Below are 25,430 nucleotides of genomic sequence, written 5' to 3'. Positions count from 1 at the left end.
GGTACAGAGGCTCCTTATATCAGGCGGTTTCGAGTGGCCGTATTCATTTTCCCCCCAAAGCCCCCCTTCGGGTAGCCCCCATATAACAGTCATGCAGTTTTTGCGAATTTTTGAATTTGGCGCCGGAAATGTTGTATGGAAATGATTTCTTCTCTTTGAATTTTTTTTTTTTTTTTAGATTGATGAGAGCTCTCCATCTTCTATATAATAAAGAAAGGTCTGTTTGTTGGTAATCTTCCGTCGTGTTCGGCTATACAAATCTACACCGTTTGACCGATCGCGATGAAATTTGGTACAGAGGCTCCTTATATCAGGCGGTTTCGAGTGGCCGTATTCATTTTCCCCCCAAAGCCCCCCTTCGGGTAGCCCCCATATAACAGTCATGCATTTTTTGCGAATTTTTGAATTTCGCGCCTGAAATGTTGTATGAAAATGATTTCTTCGCTTTGCAATTTTTTTGGGTTGATGAGTGGCTCCAATCAACGTATAAATCATCACAATTTTTTTTCTCTAAAATTTGCGCGAAGCGCAAAACCCCCCGCGAAGCGGGGCGAGGAAAATTGGAGCGAAGCGACAATTTACCTCGTTTTCCATATATATAGTATGCGCCACTTTGATATTGGCAGCAGCAAGTTACCCGTCACATCATCTTCTCTGCATTCCGATATTGATTCTCCCCTTCCCCCATCCTATGAAACAATTGCTGTGTTCGTCCATTGATGGAGGGTTTTGGGTATAGAGGTGAAAGTTTTCAAGGGGAGGGCAGGGTTGTGTGTTGGTATGGCAAAAATGTTGTGGAAAATCCTTCAGATTGGAATGAATAAAAAATATTCCAGCGACATCCATGGAATACGAAATAAAAAAATATTCCTTTTCCCTCACAGGCGAATATTTGTCATTGTTAAATTTCTTTTTAATCACATACCAAAACGTTTTTTTTTCACCCTTAATTCAGGACCAGCAGGTGAAAATCCATCAAAGGCTCGTGGAGAAATATTTTGCTGTGGCAAATTACTTTTTCTCCAAAGGGGCCACATAACTTTTTACAACTTATCAAATTTCCGTTTTAATCAAACTTCTCAGATTCATCTCATATTTCCAATGCGACGAATCGCTTTTGGCAATGAAGCTTTTTGATTTAATTTCTGTGCTGAAATCTGCAAAAATTGCAAAATTTTGCAACACCCCCTAGTAAAAGGGACCGAGGTTTTAATTACTCAGCACAGAGCACATTCACATTATTTTAATTGCCCTAATTCGTAGACCGCTAATTTGTATTAGGGTGGGTTGTATAAAAATAAGAGTTATGGCCTTAATTTTGGTTTTAAATTATTTTTGTTTACATGTCTGCTCTTTTGGGAAATTATGACTTGTAGTGGAAATTCATTTGCGGTTAGTTTATGATTAGAACGCAATGTTCCATTTGCTTTAAATAAAATTACCTGCTGTATTGAGATTATTCTTTATGAGCTAGAACACTTATTTCACTTTTTGAAATTTTTATTAAGTTAAAATTCAAAATTGTCTAGAAATGTCAAATCTTGACCAATATTCTTAAAATTTCGTACAAGATGTTTTTCTTTCAACTGAATCTATTCGATTTTTGTTATAATAAAAAATATATTTTTACGCAATTTAAAATCACAGCTAAAAAAGAAAATTTGTGGACGGTACAATGAGCAATTCCCGATTCAATAATCCAAAAGCTTCAGTAAAAAAATTTTTTTTCTTTTGTAAATCTTAATTTCTTAGATCAAGAAAGAAGGAAGAGTAGAAATGTAAGATTTGTGCTTTAGTTAGACATCCTATTTAAAATTTAAAATGTAGGAACTTTCTTTGCTCATTATCCTACATACACTTTATTCTAAATCAGCCTTAAGACATTTATTCACAAAGAAGTAAGGTAAATATTTCCTCACGGACTTGTTCTCCTTTTTGGGGTTCTTTGCGCTTTTCACTGCTATATGCTTGCCAAACATTAATTACTTTATGATATTAATAGCAGGAGTTTTCGTATTTAAATTTAATGAAAATTTTTGGAGATTTTTGTAACATCCAAAACTACTTTGAATGAAGAGGAAGGTTCTTCATAGTATAGAAAATTTTAAGACTTGTGAATTATTTCGCTTTTATGCCATGAGAGGGAATGGAAGAATCATGTACCTATGTATATAGTAAAAAAGGGAAAATACTTACAGCTTCGGTGTGAACTGGATGTACAGCAAAGAGCATTGCAGCAGCGAAACTCATCAATTCTGGCAGGAACATCGTGCACATCCTGTAAAAGGAAGAGAGATGGGGGAGAAATTAGTATAAATACACATACAGCCTAAGTATAGCATTTCAATTAAAAGTTTTCTTCTTCAAGCAGTGTCTGTGAGAGTGATTCACGTCTTCAGGAGAAGCGCCGAGGTGCTTGCTTGTAAGAAAATCAAATACAGAACCATATCTACACATAATACATATAGCACACATTTTCTTAGTCATTTTGTGAGTGATTGTATTGGAAAGTTTGTGTATATATAGCAATTCTGAGTTGTCAGTGGTTTTGTGGGTGTTGCCTTATCTAAACATTCTCACGTATAAATTTCATTTGGAAAATCATCTATATGTGTACACACTTGGATATCTAAATGTGATATGGAAAATTTGTACATCTTGCAGTACAATTAGGGGAGGTAAAATATTCTTCAGTCCCTGATGTATATGGGAGGAAGATGTGTAAATTGTAAAGGTATATGGGATATGTTTATTTGTACATCCTATCTTTCTTGTTTATACCCCTCTCTCATTGCTTCCAATGTGAATGAGTGCAAATACCCAACTCTTGGGTATAGCTTGCGTGGAACAGTTTGTTCCTTTACCCAAACTTTCTTAGACAACCACACAGAGATATTATACATATAGATATTTCTATTTCACAAAGCCACAGGAGTTTGTAATACTCCTTGATGGAAAATTACAAAAGCAAACTTGGCGATAGGGAAATGCTGCCGCGGGTATTGCGAGAGAACAGCAAGAAGACATGAAGAAGAGCACTTTAGCACAGACTTCCTCAGCTATAATAAGTGTGTATAATACATTGATATTTGACACGTTACCCATACCCCACCCACGAAACCACACCACCCACCTTGTCGCGGGAAAACTGCGGGAAATTTTAATCATGGTCCTCTATCAACACACCCACCGCAATGGGAGACGATGCTCCGTTGTATAAACATATGCTCCATTGTATGTACATAGAATCACTTTCAAATGAGACAATACATGCACTGCACTTGAGAGGTCCTCTCTTATGGTGAACCATATTTAAAAAAAAATCACTACGAGGCTCTGAGGCTTTGCTGTATACCCTTAAAATCACTCAATAGCTCAGTGAAATGCTTCACAGAGTGCTCTAGTTTAGGCTATTAAGTGAAGAGGTCAATTGCATTGGTATTACCAATCTCTCCCTATATATGACTAGTTCATCACACATTTACCTCAATGAGACTATCAAGGGGATTAAATTGAAGTGTATCCACATGCAATGTTAAATACTTTACAATCTAGATGGGGGAAGATAGTCTAAATGGCGATCATTTTCTATTTGACTTTGTATTATCTCCAAAATAATATATTTTATTCATTAATTAAATAAAAGCTTTTAGATCAACAATTGCTTCTTTTATTAATTTTTTTCAATTCTTGTAACATAGAGTTAAGTAGGTACAATAATAGACAGTTTAATGATCTTTTGCTTAGTTTTTTTTTCGAAAAATCAACATCTTGATCAAATTAACAAAGCTTATTCGTATCTGAGGAAGCTTTATAAAATCTCAAAATTTCTTAAATAGGTATCTTCTCATTAAAAACCTAGAAAGCGTTGCAATGGTATACCCACTTAATTCCTTTTAAGAAAGAAATCTTTGAATTTCCTCTTGAAGATTTATGAAACTTTCAAAAAGATGAATTACAATATTTATGCATCCCTGGAGGACACTCGTAGCGAGATAAGTACAGTGAAAACAAAAGCAGAAGAAATCACAAAACTAACAATAGGAAAGAAAATACCACACCGGGGGCAAAGTGATGCAACAATTGCATCAGATTCATTGTATTTCCACGGAAATTTCCTCTTTGTTGATAAGTTCGTGACGAAAATGGGTGCAATATACTTAAAAATCTAAACACAATCCACAGAGAAATACGTCACTGTGTATTCCATTAAAAATAGGAATGAAGGGAGTGCTTCACCAATGTATTTTTTTTTACGTTGGACTTCTCAAAACCCACAACTTCCATATCCTTGTGAGAATTGAATGGAGAACGTGCAGGAAAGCCATGGAGTTATTCTTCCAGAAATATCTCAATACATGGGAAACCACCTTGAATTTAATCCGCATCTTCCACACGTAGTACCTTAATTTCTCCCGACAGGAGTCATTTCGCCCAGTTGCATTTGGAAGAAATTGTAATAATGTGTAATTCTACTTGAGAATTTACACTTCTTGGGATGAAATGTACAAACGTTTTGAGATAATTTCAAATGGGATACTTGCAGCAGTAGAACTATGCGACATGTACTGAATGATAAATGAGATGAAATTGCACTAGGAGAATATAAGTGGGAGGAGGATGTTATCGTTCATCTGCTTCATCTCAACAATTTCACTATCGAGATATCCCATAAAATTTTTCTCAAACTTTTTAACTTATTTTATTTTATATATTATTATTCGTCGTGTTAAATGCATAATTTTTTCGGTTTTTGAACCAATCACGAAGCTGTAAGAAAATGAAATCAGGAGTTTTCATTTTTTTTTATTTGGTCATCTTGTTTTTAAAGAATTTAGAGTAAAGTTAGAAAGCTCATAAATAAACTTACAGTTTTTGAATAGACAAAAAGCTCCATGTTATTTCTCTTAAATATCTAAAAGAAGAAAGTTGTTGTAATATTCGCTAAAAAATAATTAATTGAGAAAAAATTGAAATATCATAAACATAAAATATCCTATATAACCCTTTATTTACGACTCACATTTCTAGATTAGGAAGTGTAAGAGTTGTTGTTTTGTTTACATTAATATATTATGTAGTTGACCATAGTCAGACACCCTCAGCAACAGTGAGTATCCCATGATGTGTCTCTGGTCTGCAATCAAACATCAAGTTTTGCCATCAAGTGGGTGGTGGAGATTTATCAACGAAGAGAAATGCAAACAAATCAGTGAATCAATAAATTTCACATAGTTCTCTCCCTTGGGTATGTACATGTAGATTTGGGGTGACGGAGGTATAAAATAAATTTTCAGTATTTCTGGAATTTAACGGAATTGTGCAATCGACAATCGGAGAGACAAGCACACACACGGATAGACAGCCTCGTGAATATAGAGTGCTGATGGGGGGCTGTTGGGGATGGAAAAAAGGGAGGAACGAATAAATTCATGGAGAGAAAAATGCCACAAAAAAACCATAAAGGGCGATATGAACACACCAAAGGGAGTGAGGTTTTACCCATTCCATGAAATTCGTATATATAGCCAATATATATATAGAGTCTCTCTCTTTCTGTGACAATGGCAGAGGAGACCGACGAAGACAGACATGGAACAGGAAGCTCCAACCGTGACATCTATACCCATTACCATTTGTCGTCTCTGCACGGAAGTGGCTGTATTCGCTCCCTTTTGTCGCCGGCACAGGAGACGAGGATGAATTTCCGATCAGAATTGCCATTAAGCTGCGGATCAGCACTATATACATATATACCAAGAGATTCGATGAAGTTAGCACATTTCCTTAAGCTGAGAATGATGCATCTCTTCAAAGTTACAAGTCTTGTTATTCAACAAAGAAAAACTTGTGGAAGTTTGAGCTGTTTTAAGTGGTTGAGTGTTTTAGCATAAAATTCTACTTATTAAATATATTAGTCAGAGTGTATGTTTGTTTAATAAATAATTTGACTTGAGTTAGGTTGAGATAAGACTGTTTACAAAATATTTTCAAATTTTCCGTTCTTGTAGATTTTAAAATTCGTTTAACAGTAAAAATTAGCTCCTCAAAGAACTTCTTTCAAAAAGAAATTTGTCAACATTACATACCTATCTAAATTGTAGCTGTTTGCAACAGCAACTATTGTACAGAGATTACTCTACATTGATTAAGCATTGCGTTTTATTAAATTTTCCGAAAAATATGCAAAATAAATTGGATCCCAGTTTTTCAAAAAAAAAAAAAAAAAAAAAAAAAAAAAAAAAAAAAAAAAAAGAAATCCAGAGAATCACATTTACCACAAACATATCGTGGACTATGAGAGGTTTCTCTATACAGTAGCATGTTCCAATAAATTAATCATTTTTTACGTATATTTGCATAAGTCACTGAGTTGGATAAAAAATCACATTTTTCAATTACCGTCTCTCTGCTCATGGAATCCGCACGAGTTGGCGATTAATACAAAGTCATAAGGGCAAAATATTTTTGTGAGTATGAGTACTGTGGGAATTTATATAATTTCCTATCCACAATTCATATGGGGACTTTATTAAAAATTCTGGAGATAGTTTAAAAATTCATCAGAACCATGGTGGATACCATTAAACCATTCAATTTCTGAATCATTGGCAACAAAATATGTTTATCGTAATGGAAAACCAAGTGGACACCAATTTTGTTCAATTATCATCCTGCATTAATGGTTGTTACCTAATGGGAATCGTTATTAAGAGTACCGTAAAATGAAGATATTAAATAAATAATTTAATTTATCAATATTTATTTTATTTAATGATAAATTGATTAGTGACAAAATTTGATTCAATATTGAATTTTCAATCATATGTCGTTATTATCAAAAAAAAAAAGTATAAAGTTCTAATTACATAGTTATGCACAAAATGGTCACAAGAATAAAAATAAAACATTAGGATTTTATTGAAATGTCTGAAATCATTTTTTACGAAAAGCTATTAAAAAGTTTTGAATAGCAAGAAAAATATCAAAGCCACGACATAATCTCAACAAAAAAATTCAATAAAAACTTCCTGACAGCATATTAAATGCCAATGTTCTAATGTTCCATACCTATACATATTTCAAGAGTGTAAATACAGTAAAAACACGACATAAATGACAATTGGACAATATGGAATTTCCGGCAGAAGCATGTCCGGATACCGAGAATGAAAATCTCCGTCTGAATTTTATGCAGATATACTAATAACATAGAAGCATGAACAATTTCCATGGGGGATTATCGTATTACAAATGCCAGGATATTGTGCACAATATGTAAACTTATGTAGCACCCACCGACATGGGGTGTGAGGAAGAGTGGCAAACTTTCGTTGAAATAGGTTGGAAAGGAGAGCACGTGAAATATTTAATATTATTCACAAAGTAAATTTTCCGCACTTTAATTCGTCCACATTCTAATTTACTAACTATCATGGGACAGAATAGCTGCACTATAGGTATATGTACTCTGTGAATTCCTGGTACAGGGAAGTTATTGTAAAACTTTCAAAAACTTTTTTTCTCCGCACGTTTTTATCAAGTTTCCTTATATCGTCCTAGAATGAAGAAAAATGAAGCAATTAAGTTCCTTTTAAAATTTATCTGGAAGACTTCTTGGGAAATATGAAGAATTGCAAAAAAAATGAATTTCAGGTGAAAGACTTCGTTCTATACATGATATATTCTTCTCTATCCCGTTGGTACTCTTTACAAATTATTTATCTCTTAAAATGTTTTCTTTAGGCTAGAAGAAAAACTTGTTGTATTGAATTCTATAGAACGGCTTTCTTTTATTTTGATTCTAACAGTTACTTTTTACATTCATTTTTTCTATTTCCCCGAGTTAAATTTTCTTTGCCATTGGAATATTGAAAAATTGTTATTAAAATCTCAATTATTATTAGGAAAAGGGATACTTTTGTAGAAGATTAAATTATTTATATTTTTTCTTAATATTGTGGAAGAACTTTATGGGGAGAATGGTCAAATATGTACTTCTTATGCATTTTTTTAAATTGAATATTACTCCGAACGCATAAGATTTCAACCTCTACCTATATGATATGATTAAGAACCTCAATTTAATCAATATGTGCGTCCCTTAAACTTTTATGCTAAAATATCTCATAAATAGAAATCATGTACTACATTCTCAAAAATTAAAGGTCTTTTATATTCTTTCTGTAGTACACGTTCCTTTTATAAAATTTGCAACAAGATAATAATTTGTCTTTAGTGGCTATTCCTGTATTTTCCCCCGGAAGTTGCCATTTTGTTTCACGAAAATAACCATTCACTTCTGTTTGAGAGGCCAAAAAGGGAAAGCAGAGTGTTTGAATGTAACATGAGAAATATATATTCATTAGTTGGTGGTCAGTGGGTGGGTCTCTGTGGTCAACAGACTCACAGTGGGTGTCCTGTGTTCGTCTTAAATGGAAAACGAAAATGGACACACACACAGGCACATATACGAGGAATCCAATATGAAGCCTTTTTCCCCGACAAATGTCAGAGTTGAAAACTAATAAAATTAGATTTTTTTTCATAACTTCTTGTTTGAGAATTTATTAAAGACATATTTTACATATTATTTTTTAGAATTTGTTTAAAAAGGTTTTGGTTTAATTTTATACAAATAATTTTGAGTGTTTTATATATATATATATTTTTTAATCCAGAAAAGTTAATATTTTGTATTATTCAACTCGACTATTCCTGAAGGCAGCAGCACCGAGTGACGGTGGTCGGGAAAAGACCAAACAATAACATTTATTAACACAAAAAAGCTTTCACCCGGTGAGAGAGTCGAATTACTCCAACTGTCCGGTATATCTTCTTCCATTTCGATGTCACCCCACGTCAGTATACCCCCCGAAAAAAGCACCACCACTCATGCGGAGAAAGTTGGTACAGAGTACGTTTAGAATAAATATTATTGCTCACAAGTTGTCAAAAGCACACGGAACCGCATATAGAATGTAATGTCCCTCGCACAGATCCCTTTTGGTCCGTATTCACAATTTCCTTACTTGCCATTCCCCTACAAACCCTGTCTTGCCCTCACACCTTTCAAACTCACAGGAAAAAAGTCAAGGGAGTTCTGTCGAATGGTCAAATCTTTCCTGGGATCCTTCATCATATGTACAGAGGTGTGTAACTATTTATTCAGTCGTTGGTGCATTAACTTTTTAGGGCACCTAATTCAATCATTTACCTTTACGTATTGATTGTGACTTTAGGCCTCAATTTGGAACTCTGCAGCTTTCACGAAATGTCAGAGCTTTATTGTAAAGTCCATTGATTTTAGGATTCACTGCCAAATCTATCCCAGGGCTCCTCCCACAAACAATCTCTCTCCCTCTATGCGATTTTCATTATGATGCTATTAGCCAAATTACCTTCCAATGTTTGTCTGTTTATCCATTTAAATCAATAATCTAAATACTGTGAGAGATGACTACAATAGGCTTATCGGGCACATGCATATGTGGCAGAACTCACATAATAATAGCCTAATAAAAGGAATAAAATTAAAAATTTTCTAGCTATTTCGTGGCTTGATCCCCTCGTTATTCCTTCTCCAAGAACTCCTTTCAGTATAAAATTTAACCACTCAGGAAGGATACTCATTACTAAAGCTCTGACCAATACCAAGTCTGCTGACGTGCAAAGAGTATAAAAAATTTTATTAGGTCATTCCGAAAAATTAATTTCTGGCTATGAAATTTTAATTAAACTTATATTTAATCAAGCAAATAGAGGAAAAACAGGCGTTATATTACTCCTACCTCCTTCAATCCAGAAATATGACAGAAAAGCAATTCACTTCCTAAAAAGTCCCTGACTTAAAAATCTTCTCATATGCAAACGAAATGGAAAGTCTCGCATGCTCCAATATTTTTATTTGATTCTCTACGTGCAAGATTATTCCCGTTGAAAATACTTTGGGAAAACAGTGCTCCATCTGCGTCTTGACGTGCCCTATTTTGTCATCAGGCGCCACACGAATGCGAGATGGGGAAACCCCCACCAAAAGTGAATGTTTGCGCGACCAGGATTTCAAAGCACGGTGAAAATTGCGCATTGAAAGATGGAGGTGGAGCATTTTGTAATAAATTTTTTATGCCCTTTTTCCCGCATCCTCCTGAGAGACGGGAAGAGTCACACCAACCCCATCCAGGTGGGGTCCAATTGGTGTTTGGGTTCTGCCACAGAGGTGCAATTCCCACAACAGCTGGAGCACACAACTTCCGGTGTATGTTGTAAAAAAAAGTATTTCCACGCTTTCCACCTACATACTTATTTTTTTTAGCATAGGGGTGTGGGAGTTTCGAGGGTGCTGAAAAGAAGTGGAATCCACACACTTGGGTGAACCACAGGGATTTTTGTGGGGGTGAGGGGAGGGAAGATTCTGAAATACATAAATAAAACGGGTAAAGTCGACTGTAGCTGAAATGTCAATGTTTAATAAATCAACGTATATACTACTCTATTGGAATGGGGGATGTGTGAGAATCTATAGTATAGAAGAATTCTCAACAAATTTTGTACATTTTGAAACTTTGAACCACCCAAAATCACGAAACTCCTTCCCCTCGGCACGTCCATCACAGGGGTGGTAATGTATTCACAGTTGAATTTAATTTGTCAAATGTTTACAAAAGTTACCACGTCGCCCATCAACCTCAAAGAGATTTAATTAAAGTGTATGTTTGGCCCATTTTTGGGGAGAGTTTAGAATGCATTGTAGGGCAAAGTTTGTTATCCTATGGATGACAATGATATCCTATGATGATTACTGGATTTGATGAGATGTGAAAATTAAAAAAAAATAGGATTTGTCTGTGATTTAATTAAATTATTTTTCTAAAAAATTTTTTTTTGTTTAATTAGTTTCAGATTGTGTATTTAAAATATAATCTTGTCCTTCGCATGTATAAAAAACTAATCAATTTTTTAGATGAATATTAAATTAAGTTTTCCAAAGATAATAAGTATGTGTGTGTATCCATGCATAGAGAGACCACCGAAGGGTATTAAGAAATCAGGATTAAAAAGCAATTTCATCGTGGTATCAATATCTTGCAGAGCTCTGTGTCATCCAATATTCTGGAAAATCCATAGCTCGTGCCCAAAGCCCAGAATTGAAAATCGTGGTTGAATTTGCTGCTCCTTCGTTTGAAATCCTTTTTAAAATTTCCCATCTAAAAAGCGATCTTTGCGGCACGACAATGCGGGAATATGTATGCACATGGGATAGAAAATTAAATTGGAGAAATTTTCTGGTGAAGCAGCCGAGGGCAGAAGCTTTATGGGGTTGTGTGGAGAGATTGATATTATCCACATTTGGTGTGCTTGGGGGATAAAACAGAAAAGGGTCAGGGAATTAGTGTCAACTAACTTATAGCCGTCACCTCTTCGTCCGGTCAAACACCATCTCGTCTCACAGTTTCCATTCCCAATCTGTCCATCTCACTGTGAATTTGATGACATACCCATCCTCCCATCGGTTTGTCCATACACACACATATGTATATACATATACTGAAATGTGGATAACACTTTTTACCCCGAACCACCCCAACTCATAGATAATCTATAGGGTGTCGTCTTTGAAATGGTAATGAAGGCGCTCCGAGAGTCCCTCTTTTTGGAGCAATATTCTCCTCTCAGCAATGTGGTGATTTTTCATTTTGTCCCCAAACACTTCCCCAATGGGTATGTGTGTGGGGAGTTCTTATATCGCAATTCCCATCAAATGCTTCAGTGTTTCATAAACCCTTGTCGTCCTCATCATCACCATTCATGACCCAATGGATGGAGAATAGAATATTTGCCTTTCATCTCCCCCAAACATTCTGCACTCATCTCTTTTCCCAACATTCATCGGGGGCACTCGCTTCGCTTTATATATTCACCCTAAGAAGACACACATCTCGCCCCAGCAAATAAATTGTCATCAATACATATAAGTATATGGTATGCAGTCTTTTGACTGCTCTCGCCATTTCCAACAAGTTCAACTACCAAATATTGCGGAAATGTTCAATATATTCAAAAAGGAGTTTTCAGTTCAAAGTTGCCTTCACTTTAGAATGGGTGCGGTGAAAGTTTGTGCTAGAGAAACTATTGATGAAGCTTATCTATATACGAGGTAAATTGTCGCTTCGCTCCAATTTTCCTCGCCCCGCTTCGCGGGGGGTTTTGCGCTTCGCGCAAATTATAGAGAGAAAAAATTGTGATGATTTATAAGTATGATTGGGCACACTCATCAAACCCAAAGAAAAAAAATTTGCAAAGAGAAGAAATCATTTTCATACAACATTTCGGGCGCCAAATTCAAAAATTCGCAAAAACTGCATGAGAGTTATATGGGGGCTACCTGAAGGGGGGCTTTGGGAGGAAAATGGATACGGCCACTCGAAACCGCCTGATATAAGGAGCCTCTGTGCCAAATTTCATCGCGATCGGTCAAACGGTGTAGATTTGTATAGCCGAACACGACGGAAGATTACCAACAAACAGACCTTTCTTTATTATATAGATATAGAGGAAAATCAGTTGTTAGAGGGAGATTCTAATGGTGAATTTTGGTAACTTCAATACAACTCTATATATAGTATATTACGCCTCTTTATATTAGCAATTCATTTACAGTAGTGCTCCATGTAACGACCTTTTTCAGTCTTAAAATTTAATCTTTTTTTATTTATGTTTACCCAAAAGCAAAAATAAAATGTTTTTTTTTTTTTTTAAAAATCATCCATTTTTTTAACAATGATTTAAATTATGTACATACGTGCATAATAGCGTCTCTATTTATTCAGGAAGAACTTGAATAGATTGTACTGAAACAATGTTGGACGCATCTTTCTGAAATGTCATCATTTTATATTGCATTCAAAAAAGGTTTGTTCAAACTTTGTACACAATTCCATGATTGCTGAAACGTTTTGTTGTTTCCAGAAGTGAATTTCCTCCTATTTGTCCTACACACCGTCATCCCCAACTCCAAAAATTCCTATCGTGCACCAGTGTCTCTTTGCTCTACTTGAACCCTCTCTCTTGGTACGACCCAATCTTTGTAATATGAGTGTGTTCCAATTGAAAAGTCTTATTTGATTTCAACCGATAAATCTTCTGGATATTTGACGTTCTCCACCCTCCAAGTACAGTGTGTTGTCCTAGGAACAATTTGACTGTATCACGACAGGTTTTGTATGTATTGCATCCCTCCATGAAGAAATATGAGTGAACATGGAAGATATATAGACTGCATTTTCCAATTCACTTTATTCACCCAAAAGCCTTTTCTAGTATTCAAATGTGATGCTAGTTGGCACACGAGAATAGAAATTCAACTATGTGCAGAAAAGACCCAAAAGTCTATTCATTTCTCTTCAAATTACCCGTAAAATATTTTCATGTATACAACAGTACCAATAAAGTCACTTTAAGCCAGTACAGTTGATAATCCAAACTAATAACGAATTATATTTACTTAAAACTCACATTTTACAATATATTTGAAAAAGAAATAAGAAGTTTTGATTTATTTTTCATTCTGGGTTTTCCATTTTGCGTTAACCAGAAAAGCTTTAGAGAAAACTTTAATCGTTTTATTGGGTCCTCACTGTATATTTACATAAAATAAAATCTTTGCTTAGAAGAGAATGAGATTTCCAAAATATCTGCAATTTCTAAACGTGGATGCCAAAAAAGCCAGAATGGGTCAAACGGAGCGTAAAGACAGCCAATCCCGGAAAAGATACTGCATTTTAAATGAATATTGTGAAATGTAAAATGCGACAAAAATATTGAAATTTTCTGCAAAAATTCACTTTATTTATTTAACAAATATATCTACGAATATGTAGATGATAGTGTGAAAAAATTGAGCTTTAAAGTTCCCTCCCTGTCCGACGTATATGGAATTATGTGTTGAAGGTGGAACAATCCCAATAAGGTATAAGTTAAAGGGCAATTTCAATTCAATCAATTGCCCTAATATAAAATTCTATGAGTTGTTGATATGATTGACCTTTTACTATTTTCTTCTACACACTCTTTCGTGGCTGGAGAGAATGAAAATGTATATGAAATATAAATGCATATCCTGTGGGAATTGACATTGCTTCCGTGTGGATTTGAGATTACGCTTTCGCTATATAGAATACGATGGACTTTTAATGTCCATAGCCTTGGGTATCCTTTCCAAACGAGCGAGGATAAAGGGGAATTTTTCAGTGCAGTGAACGCAGAAAAGGAAGGAACAAAAATTAAAGGCGAAAGGAAAATTGTGCAGCATAGGAGAAAATTTAAAGAGCAACATTACAAAAAAAGTGGTTAAATGAGAAAGAAAAATTGTACCATAGAGTAATATGGGTTTTGTTAATTTAATGGCAGTGGCTGAAATCAAAAATAGGATGGTTATATATCAAACCAAGAAACCCCGAAAGTGTATTCTAGTTAAGTGAAGTGAAGATAAATTGTTCAGTTTACACCTAGTCGGGGAATCCAATAATACCACCGAAAGGGTGTACGGTCTCACCCGAAGCAGCTAAACCACAAATATCTCATATTGGAGCTGTCGTATATGTATGTACATGTGGGGAGTTTGGGTATTGCGATATAAGCAAAAGGTGAACACTTTGAAATTGAATGGAAAGCCTTCCGATGGTTTGTACAAACAGGAAAATATAGATTGTGCTGTGTGTTGCGAAATCAGACACCCTTGCAGGAGTTGAGGATAATGCGCTTCCATTTTGAGACAATTCCCCAATCTCTTGTCTCCAGTTTCACTACACACATTCGGTACCATCATCAGTGGGTTGGAAGGGGAGTGGATGGGGGTGTTCTCTTCATTTTAAGGAGAAAAGGACAAATACTCACTCAGGGATATTGAATTGCTCTTCACCATGCACCTCACAGTAACGGATGAAGAAGAATTTCTTCATCATCACACCTCAGCACGTTGCATACTCTATTCGGAAAGTTTATGGAGATAGACACACTTCCAACGTGGTTACCCCGTCATGGGGGAGGATAAAATAAGCTACCTATGTACATACATCTAAATGTTGTCAATATTATTGAGACTTCTATGATGTTCTCAAAGGAGAAGCTCCAAAGTAGGTCATGTGGATTGAATTACTTGGAATGCAATATTGTGTGCAGCCTTAGCAGTTTATTGATTATGAAACGGGGAAATTAAAATGTTTAAATTATTTTTTTTGTTGGGGTAGATTGTATTAAAAGGGCGAAAGGAGAAAACAAAAAAACCTAATTAATTTTTACTAAATTCTAAACCATATCCGAATCGCTTTAGAAGTTTTTCCTATATCTTCTCGAACTTTAAAGTTTGAAAAAACTACATTAGGTACCTATATATTTCGCTTTGACATTTAAAATTAATATCAAATTTATTTTCTCAACATTATTATTAAAAACCTGTCATGATTGGTTTTAAATGCAAATAAACTGCATTAAAAAGTTTAAAGTTTAATTGAAGTCTTCTAAGTGAACTGACAAAATAGCAAACTTGAGAGGAGCTTTTATAAATAATGACATGATAGATTTTTCCTGAAGGATTTTCTTTTTCCTGTCATCCACGTGAAAAGTCATTTGATATTATTTTGCTGACTGGCGTCAAGTTACGTGAGAAATTTCGTCGTTCTATTGAGAATTTTATGGGGAAAAAAACTTTCCATAAAAAAGTCTACTACATCACATAGGTATTTGGCTACATAAAGTGGGTGGGGGAAAGTAGAAGGAGATACAATTGAGAAAAATCTCTAAAAATAATGAGAGAAGTTTTCGGGTGAAACAAAATTCAACCATTTGAAATTCTTCGATATATACATTTAATCTATCCTCCGATTGAGGGTCTTTTGTTTCACAAATAAATGGGAAAACCCACCAATGATGTCTCTCCATACATTTTCTCAAATTGTATACGACATACACACACAATACAGGTTGTGAAGCCAAGGAGGACCTATTGAAAGTGAATATAAGCGCTCTCTGGGTGCGCTGTGTTGAAATCCCCGAATGAAGACCAAACTTTTCATCTTGCCAAGTCTCCTTTTGTTGCTCTACTTTCTCAATTTTCACCCAACGTACCATTCCATCTTGGATGCCGTAGTATATGTAGGCCATTCTCACCCCGGGATTTCCATGTTGTTGATTCTCCGCATTGAATTTTGGGGGTGTGGTATGGGATTGTTTTTGCCATATGTCTTTCCAAGGGGCGATAAATTCGAATGAATGTTATTTCACCGGCTGAATGTGAAATGATTGGGTTGATGAAGTGATTTGCATATTTTAATTGGTGCCACAAGGTCCACCAGTCAAGTCCCATCGCATGTATGGATGAACAATTCTCAATAGAGCCCCGGGTTTAATTGTCTCATAATTTGATTTTTCCCCAAATATCATTCAATCTATGCCATCCCAAACAAGTAAATTGCAAAATACGGTTATAAATGAAGTCCTTTTTTTCTAACAAAAAAAAAATGAGAGCTTTTGTCCGTGAATATGTTGAATTACATTTTCAACCCCCTCACAGTACACCAGAGTCCTTCTCACGCGTCTAAATTGAAGATGGCACCCGGAGAGTGGAGAAAGGAATTCATTGAAGACTGCGGGAGTGTTATTAAAAGAAAATAATTATAATATTAATTAAAATAGTTTGTCTCGTAGGATGGCATAAGAGAATTTCTTCACATTCCTAGCAAGAGTCCTCCAAACACTAATTATTTTCCAAGAATATATACTCATAACCTTCATAACTCACTCCTACCTCTTGCTTCTTCTTCTTCATACTACGGGACGATCCTTTTCATGAGAGTGTAATCATACGTACTTGACATTTATTTAACCATAGAAAAGGGAAGGGTATATTCGCTTTACCCTTTTGTAAGGCATATATGTACATAGCTACCTACCAAGCTACCTACCTTCCTTTTGAGAAAGTGGGCTGCTACTCATGATTACATTTCACAATGTTTTGTCTCAAAAGTTCACTACCTACATATGTACGTTTCTTTTATTAATGCACTGTCGAACATTGAATTTCTGAAGAACTACTTCAAGACGGATAAATTCATCCTTATTAAAGTTTAGGTACAAAGAGTAAGAGGCTTCTTCTTTAATTTTGTAAGAAATAAATTTCGTGTTTTGAAGTAAGAGTTTTCCAGTTTTTTCTTTTACTATTATTATTGGAATTTTCTAGTGATATCAGGAATAGGGATTTTTTAAAATTACATTTAATCGATTAATCGAAACAATATGATTTATTAAAGAAAATCGACATCAACTAATTAATCATTTATTAGTCATTCATGGCCTACCAAAATTATTTAATCTCGTTAAGTGTTTAAAAAATCAATTTTTATTCGACAAGACAACCGTTTCACCTTTCAAACAAATTTTTACTGACCAAAATCGTCTAATTAAGCACTTAAAACTGATTTTCAACAATTAAACAATTGATCAATTTAATCATTTAATCAATATTCAGAGTCAAAATGGATATTAACTCAAAATAAAAATTGAAAAACTCATTTTACTAATTTATGTAAAAAAAATTCTCTCCTCTCAATATAAAATCTGAATATTTTTGAATAACAAAATATAGAAGATAATATAAATGAAACACAACGAGGGTAATTTCCCCTGTTTCTGTAAGATTTAATAAGGCTGGTTTTACCTCTAATAGGTATTCTTCAAATGTTTAGCGATTAAGAATACATCCGGTAGAGAATAGCATAATTCATAAAATTAAACCAACCCAGTAGAAGGCTCTTTTCTTGCCAAAGTGAAAATCATAAAAGCAAACACCTTTCAAAATAGCAACAATACCTATTTCCTGTTTTTAATATGCACCATAGCAATTGTCTCTAACCACTCTACAAAACCTCCCCCTTTATTCCTATTTAACCTTTTGGGTATAAAATATTTGCGGTCCGTAAATGTTTCAGCAATAATTTTCACCCAAATACCCTTTTACGTGATTTAAAAGCACTTTTTGGTACATTTTACATTTAAGTCGGTAAACCCTTCACCATTAAATTCTCCGCTATATGGAGGAATTTGAATTCATTCCCAGAGTCGGCAAATGACTTTGCCATAACCTTGGTTAAAGTGAAAAATATAGTGTGGAAGAGATTGTACACCTTCTGCCACGCGGGAGCCATGATAAATCTTTTTTCTGACACCAAACATATGGATTAGGTCAGAGAGTGTATCGCGCTACCCCTTTCCCTGAAATGGAAAAACATCCGGAAAAAGGTCCTCATTTCTCAAACGCGAAACTTTTCCTTTTTTTCATATAAATGCAACTGTAGTCCGTGTGTAAAATCCATTTGTGGGTTTTTTGTACCGCATATGAAATTTCGAACATCTACCATGAGAATAAAGGAGGAGAGAACACGAGGAAGGATATATGGGGTAGTTGAGAAAAGTTTTAAACTATCTAGCATTATCCCATAGGAGGTATTGCTCATGCTCGAAGTGGACAACATGTAATATTCAATTGGGACAGGTCTCAGGGATATAAAACAGAAACTATGTGGCAAGTCCTTGGGCATGGTGTCCTGATTCGGTGAGGTACATCTCGCTTTGTATGATTGTGAGCCAATCCGGTGTGGCTAAGTGGGCAAAATACTCTTTATCCACAAAATTCACTTTTCCCAAAAAGCAGCCACCAGAGTGTCAAAGCAAAGTAAAAATATTTACCCGTAGGACATATCCCATATGCTAGTAGATTCAGTTGAGGGAAAACTTATATCACACACCACTCACCTTCTACGGGGTGGTGGTTTTAGAGAAATATCCCACAGAATATCCCCGAAGCGGAGCAATAGAACGCATACCGAGGGCAAAGTATCCAATTTCTTCATCCCCATGAATATACGTCCCCCCAATGTATGGGCTGGAATGCGGAGTATGAGGTTGGGAGTGGGGGCCCTGGAGGTGAATCATAAATTTTCTTCTATACCATGAGAAGTTGCCGGGGAAGAAAACGAGGCCAGAAACCTATAAATCAAACAGTGACGAGGGATGAAACCCAGGAGCTCACCACCAATTAAAATATTCAAAATATACTCACCTTCCTTTTGGTATATAGCACCCCAGATACCCCCAGCAATATTGCACATCGCCCCTTTCTCCAGAGAATATGAGACATGCCTTGTGAAATGTATGAGTTTGGTGCACATATATATACATAAATATAAGGAAAAGTTTAGAATTTCATCCCCATAAAAGGAATTCTTCGTATGACTTGCATACACATTTGTCGCTCTACCAGATAACTTTTCATTCATCCCCGTTACCAGCTTTTCCCTTAAATTGATTAGGGAAATTCAAATCTATACGATTCCTACGTGTTGAAGTCCCTTCGCACTTCTTGTATAGCTTAACTTAATTTTCTTAGGCTAAGTGCTAAGAACTACAGCAAGTATGTTTTCATTTTATAGTTTAAAACAAAGAGAATTTTGGAAAAGTTTGGCATGCCCTTCAATGAATTTTCCTTACATTTTATGCCATAAAGATTTCCAAAGCAAATTTCCATTTCTTACTTTTCTGTTTATATAAATTTCTCCCTTGCCCTCTTCTCCCCCCTCCACCATGACACTCGTGAGGATGACGCGAAGAGGACCGCGGGGAGTAAAGTATAATCTGAAAATTCACAAAACTGTGAGTGAATTTCGTGAATTTATAGATACGTGCATAAAAATTTATACTGCGCAATTAAAGTTTTATGCCAGAGATTTTCTAATGGCTCATTTTATTCGGTTTTCCGGTCTTCATTATCTATAAATCGTGTGCAATTATTTTGTCAAGTGACGAGTTATGACGTTATAAAAAGAGCTTTCAAATCAATAAAATTTTCCTTTTTCATTATTGAGCTTTTTTTCTAAATTTATTTAGGATTCGAATAAGGGCAAATCTTTAAAGGCAAATCCAAATAAATTGTTTAAGTTTCATTAAATATTATGTATCTTGATATATTTTCGAAAAGAAAAAGAATTTATAGTATTTATTTGTCACCTGAAAATTCATTTTCAAGAAATATTTTTCATTGGTTATAAATTTTCCAGTTTCATCATCATTTATTGATAATAATTATGATGTATGGGGAAATTACTTACCCCTTTATAGCAACCACTTTGTCAAATAATAAATAAATAAATAACCACTATGCACGAAAACAGCATAAAAGCGCTATATACATATGTTTTCTAGGAAGGTGAGTAAAATTTATGAAAGGATGTGCGAATGGAAGAGATTTTTGCATAATATTATGGATGAATAAGGGGGAAAGATGAATTGCATTTAATATACCTATTATAATGAGAATTTTATCTTTATGCGATTCGCAAAATGTTTTATTAGGAGTAAAAGTGAAGGAAGGAAATAATATATTTCTATGAAATTTTCCTTTCATCTCGCATATTAATTACGTTAAAAGTTAAAAGCGAGCCATGGAAGTACTTTGTGGAATATGTTCTGTTAAGCTGGCCAGTTATAGGAGCTGTATAAAAAGACCTACATAACTTAATTTAGAAAGGAATGAAACTAAAATATGCGATAGGGGAGAGCGGGGTTAAAAAAGTCACTTAAGGGTTTAGAAAAAGCTCAAAATATCATATTTCCCAAATGGATAAAGCGAAATGTTTAGCTCATTTTTTTAGGTTTACTGCCCTACAACTCTTTCTCAGATCATTTTGTTCTATCTAGCTGGGAAATATTATATTTTAGGCTTTTTCTAAACCCTTAAGTGACTTTATTAGCCCCGCCCTCCCCTACTATATTTATGGAAAAAATGATTTATTCCTAATTTAGCTTTACTTAGAAAATGGGGCGCATCAATTCGAGGAATAAAAAATCAAATACGCAACACTCCTAGTTATATGAAAAAATATGACACACATTTCTGCTCCAACTGACAGTATATGAAAAAGGTGTGCGAGCTTTTCCTTTTTTTCCATCACAATGAATTCTCAGAATTCATTTTCTATTCCATAAAGTTAAAAAACAAAATGTGAACTCTCATACGACCTTAATTTTCCGCTTTCATAAACGGAGCAAAAAGCTCCACATCAGTGAATTCTCTAAAAAAATTCTGGGCAAGCAGTGTTTTGCCAAAGGGGTGTGGAAAATGAGGAATCTTAGTGCGAATTGACCAGAAAATTGAGATTTTTCCTCGGTTTTCATGTTGACCCAATTCTCCTGTTGTCATCCGTTTTTCATCACTCTACCATTTGAGCACACAAACAGGAAGAAGAGAAAAAAACGAACAGCAGTGAGTGGAGAAGATGGTACTGCGGGAAATCCCCACCGGAAAATACATAGCGGCAAAAGCGAGCAACAAAAGTTATATGTAAGACAGCCACCCACTCGTCGCATTAGTCTTCTATATTCTTTGGGTCAGAGAGAGAGAGAGAGAGAGAGAGAGAAAGATACTTTGAGGAATGGGGAATATGTCTCGACATGAGCCTTTTTGTATGCTGCTACAAACTTCCTATATAGTAGATGGGGGACATTCAATGATAAAATTGCGACTCGAAGAATACAAAAAGTGCAATAAATCTGATATCCGTCAAATATTGCAACAATGGTTGAATAAGTAATTTTTGAAGATGGGCGAATCTCAGTGTGTAAAGTTTTATTCTCACAGTTTACTTGAAGAATTTCGCGATACGTTTTTTTCTTCTCTTTTCTTCAAGGATGGGGGTGGGAAAATCAGAGAATACCCTATATATCCCAAAAAATATCTCACAGACCGTTTTTTTTCTTTTTCTCCCACAACAATGCTGCCTCGTGGTTCGCCTTTTGCACATTCTCCAACTAATAAAATCCCTCTTTTGGGATGAACTCCACATCCATACACAGACACTATACAATGAAAAATTTATAAAAATTTCTGTATGTTTCATGTAATGTGGCATGTTTTGTTGTTATGTTTAAATATTTATCCGAATATTCTCCCAACTGAGAAATGACTGGGGTGAAAAACGAAAGGAAAACCGCACCATGATGATTGTAGTGATGATTTTCCTGCGGCATTTTGAATGTGCACAGATTTTTCTTCATACCACCCCACATGAGGAGCCACCACCTCACAGAATAAAAAAAACACACATCTGAGGAAAACTCACCACCAAGAAGCTTTATGCTGCTGCTTAAAAAAAACCACCCATTGAAAATTCTTTCCCCATGCCCGTCCACTTTACAAAGTCTAATGATATTCAGTGTGAGTGTGGTGTATTTATGAATGAGGTTGCGAGGTGAATATGAAGGGGAAAAATCAAATTATAATAAAGGTTTTGTGGAGTGTAAAAGCTCAACCACACACAGCAGTGAAATATGATTTAATGTGAGGATGAAAAGTTAAAGTACTCTCATCCACTTTCACCCACGCACTCCATCAATTTTTTCACCCTTGGGGTATGATTTGATTTAAATTCACTAAGAATGCATTAAAAGGCAAGAAAAAGGGAATAAAATAAGAAATTATTGAGATATTTCAGAGCACCCCCCAGAAGAAAAACTCGTGTTTGCCATCACACCGTACATCCCCAACCATTTTTTATTTTGTGTAATATCGCCCCAAGCGTGCTCAATAGACGCGGACAAGAAGACTTTGCCACGAGAGTGTGGGTGCTGATCTTGAGACATATACACACAGCACCTACTGATGTGGATGTCAAAATAAGTGGCCCATAAAATATACCCCAAAAATTCTCTGATTTTTTTTCGCATCAATTTCAACACACACACACACATTAGCAAGACGGTGAACCCAAAAGTATGCAAATGAATAGGTTGTTTATCATTTCCCCGGAGGTTTAAAGGTCACCAGAGAATTCGTGAAATTTCCTCTTTTCGCATTGTTATGGCAAGGATATTATTTTCTCTGAAGCTTTATTTCAGAGTTTCAAAATTTACGTGAAGATCAAAAATAAGTCCTCCACAAATTAATTGGTTTATGTTCTGCGCAACTGAAGGACAATATAAAAAGCAAAGAACTATGGATAAGCAAAGTATACATTTATCTCAGAAGGAATTCTTAATGATCCAAGCTGTATTACCGGAATACGTTAATTTTTTCGTCCATTTGTTTCGTGAAAGCTTTTTGTCGGACTGACAAAAGGCAAAGACAGTGTTTTCTGGATTTATATTACACACATAAAAAAAGAGCTTACGCAATACTGACATCAAGTTGGTGAATAAGAACAAAAAGGGTGAATAGAAACACTAAAAAAAACTATACTTTCTTAGGAAAAAATTTTTACAATAACTGACACACTTAATAGACCTGATGAAAAAGGAATAAAATCTTCAAAACCTCGTATGTGAAAGCATATTGAGAAACTGCAAAGCTGATATACCGTGTCATGTCGCAGATTTTTTATTTAACTTCTCTTCAAACTTATTAATGGGTCTATTCACGTTTCTCATGTCGAGAAAAAATGATCATTACATTTTTTCCTGACATTTTTTTTTGTCATTCCCTCTCACTCCCACTAATGTATTTCCCTATCTTACGTCTTTTTCTGACGCATGTCGCAGGAAGATGTTTTTTTTCTGACATTCTTTTTCCAGCTCTTGCGTAGTCAACATATTTCTTGGTTTTCTGCAATTTTCTTTGTGAATTGTGGTATTTCATCTCGTGAAAAGTGAAAAGCGGCTTGTGGAAGTGTTCTTAGTGCCTGTGAAAGTGTGAAAAGTGGAAAATCGTGGGTATTTATCGGCCAAATAAGTGAAATCAGTGAAGTTTCGACAGCAAAACATTCATTCCCGGACCAATTTTTTCCGCGTTCAGGTGGAATTCCACCACCCAGGAAGCATTTCCCTGACCCCACACAGACCTTCTGTGTTGCAGATGACCTGTGGGAAGGTCCAAAAATCCTGCAGGAAGTGATTTGTGTCGTGAAAATACAGAAAAATTACTCGTAAAAATTGGTCAGGGAAAGAATGTTTTGATTTTTCACATCGCGCATTTTCACATATTTGACCGCTAAATGACCATAAATTTCCACTTTTCACTGCTTTCCTGGCACTGTGGACTCTTTAGCTAAGCATTTTCCACTTTTCTTTGAGGAAAATATCCCCAAATGCTGAGAAAATTCATGAAAAACATGTGCACAAGAAAAAAGGCATGCCATGAAAAAAAAATGTCGGTATTATGTGTCAGAGAAAGACGAAAGATAGGGAAATACATTAGTGGAAGTGAGAGGGAATGACAAAAAAAATGTCAGGAAAAAATGTCATGATCATTTTTTCTTGACATTCTTTTCCCGCATAGCACCATAAGACATCATTTTTAATATGAGAAATATGAAGTTGTATCCTAAATGCAGCTGCAAATTGAAAAGGATATGCTGGGAGCTTTTCCTGGCAGATTAGCATCTATATACCAATATGTATATTTGGCCTCTCTCACTTCCGGGAACATTGATAGAAACATTTTGGTTTTAGAAGAGACACGATGTGTACAAAATTGAGCTTAGTGCTCCTTGATGTATCAAAGTGTGCACTTTGCACAGTGCTTTGGGTGATTCCACTATGTGAACAAAGAGATGAAAGCCTCAAATACTCATGAAACTTTCCACCAAGAGAAGGAACTTTGTCGAAATGGAATTTTTACTTGTGCACCCCCGCAAAGTGGATTCCAAATTAATTTTATATCTCTCCCATGGGTTGGTGGCTCTTGGAAAAATATTTAAATATTATTCATATATGGAAAGAATTTTTCTGCTTGATAAATGAAACATTTTCCACTATAACCTTCTGATGCATGGAAGATTTTTGAAGAGTACCTATACTGGATGCATGTGAGATAAAATCTAAATTCCATGCAAATAAACTATTTTTTTAATAACAAAAAGGAAAATTGATTTCTTTTGTGAAAAGTAATTTAAAAGAAAGAGTGTACGTCGTTGGAAAACTTACTAGAATTTCTATATAGAATGTATGGAAAAATGAAAAACTCGGTTAATTTCTACCCGAAAAGAGGAAAATATAGAGATGCTTATCTGTAATGCTGGAGTTGAGGATAAAGGATGGGACCAAGTTATTCATTTTCATACAACTTTCCCTTCGTACTCTATACATAACATACTTGCGGCCCTTGCGGCATTTACAATTTTATATGAATCCTTAAAGGAGTCATCAGCTTGTGTTTAATAGCCACATAAAAGGACCTGATGAGCGCTCATAAAGTTGTTTGTTTTTCTAATAAACTTGGGCGGTGTAAGTAGAGTGCCCCCCTTGGCAATGGGTAAAAGGCAGAATGGAATGATTTTATGTCTCTGAATTCCGCAGTAGCTACCCCCTCATCCCCATTATGGGGAGAATCACACCATTTTTCAAAGCACTCCCGTGTACTTACAAATTAATTCAATTAAAATACTATA

At 35.1% G+C, this 25,430-nt stretch overlaps 1 protein-coding gene across 1 annotated transcript in view; it reads right to left on the bottom strand.

The window, feature by feature from the left end:
* The window catches only part of LOC129789257 (protein O-mannosyl-transferase Tmtc3-like), a 203,225-nt gene that overhangs the window by 114,827 nt on the left and 62,968 nt on the right, over positions 1-25,430 (bottom strand). Inside the window, exon 3 of the mRNA XM_055825908.1 lies at positions 2,197-2,278. Within this exon, the coding sequence (XP_055681883.1) occupies positions 2,197-2,278 (82 nt within the window). The remainder of the gene's footprint in view (positions 1-2,196; positions 2,279-25,430) is intronic.

Source organism: Lutzomyia longipalpis, chromosome 2 (assembly GCF_024334085.1).
Source record: "Lutzomyia longipalpis isolate SR_M1_2022 chromosome 2, ASM2433408v1".
NCBI classification, from domain to species: Eukaryota; Metazoa; Arthropoda; class Insecta; order Diptera; family Psychodidae; genus Lutzomyia; species Lutzomyia longipalpis.
This window is presented reverse-complemented; position numbering and strand designations above follow the sequence as displayed.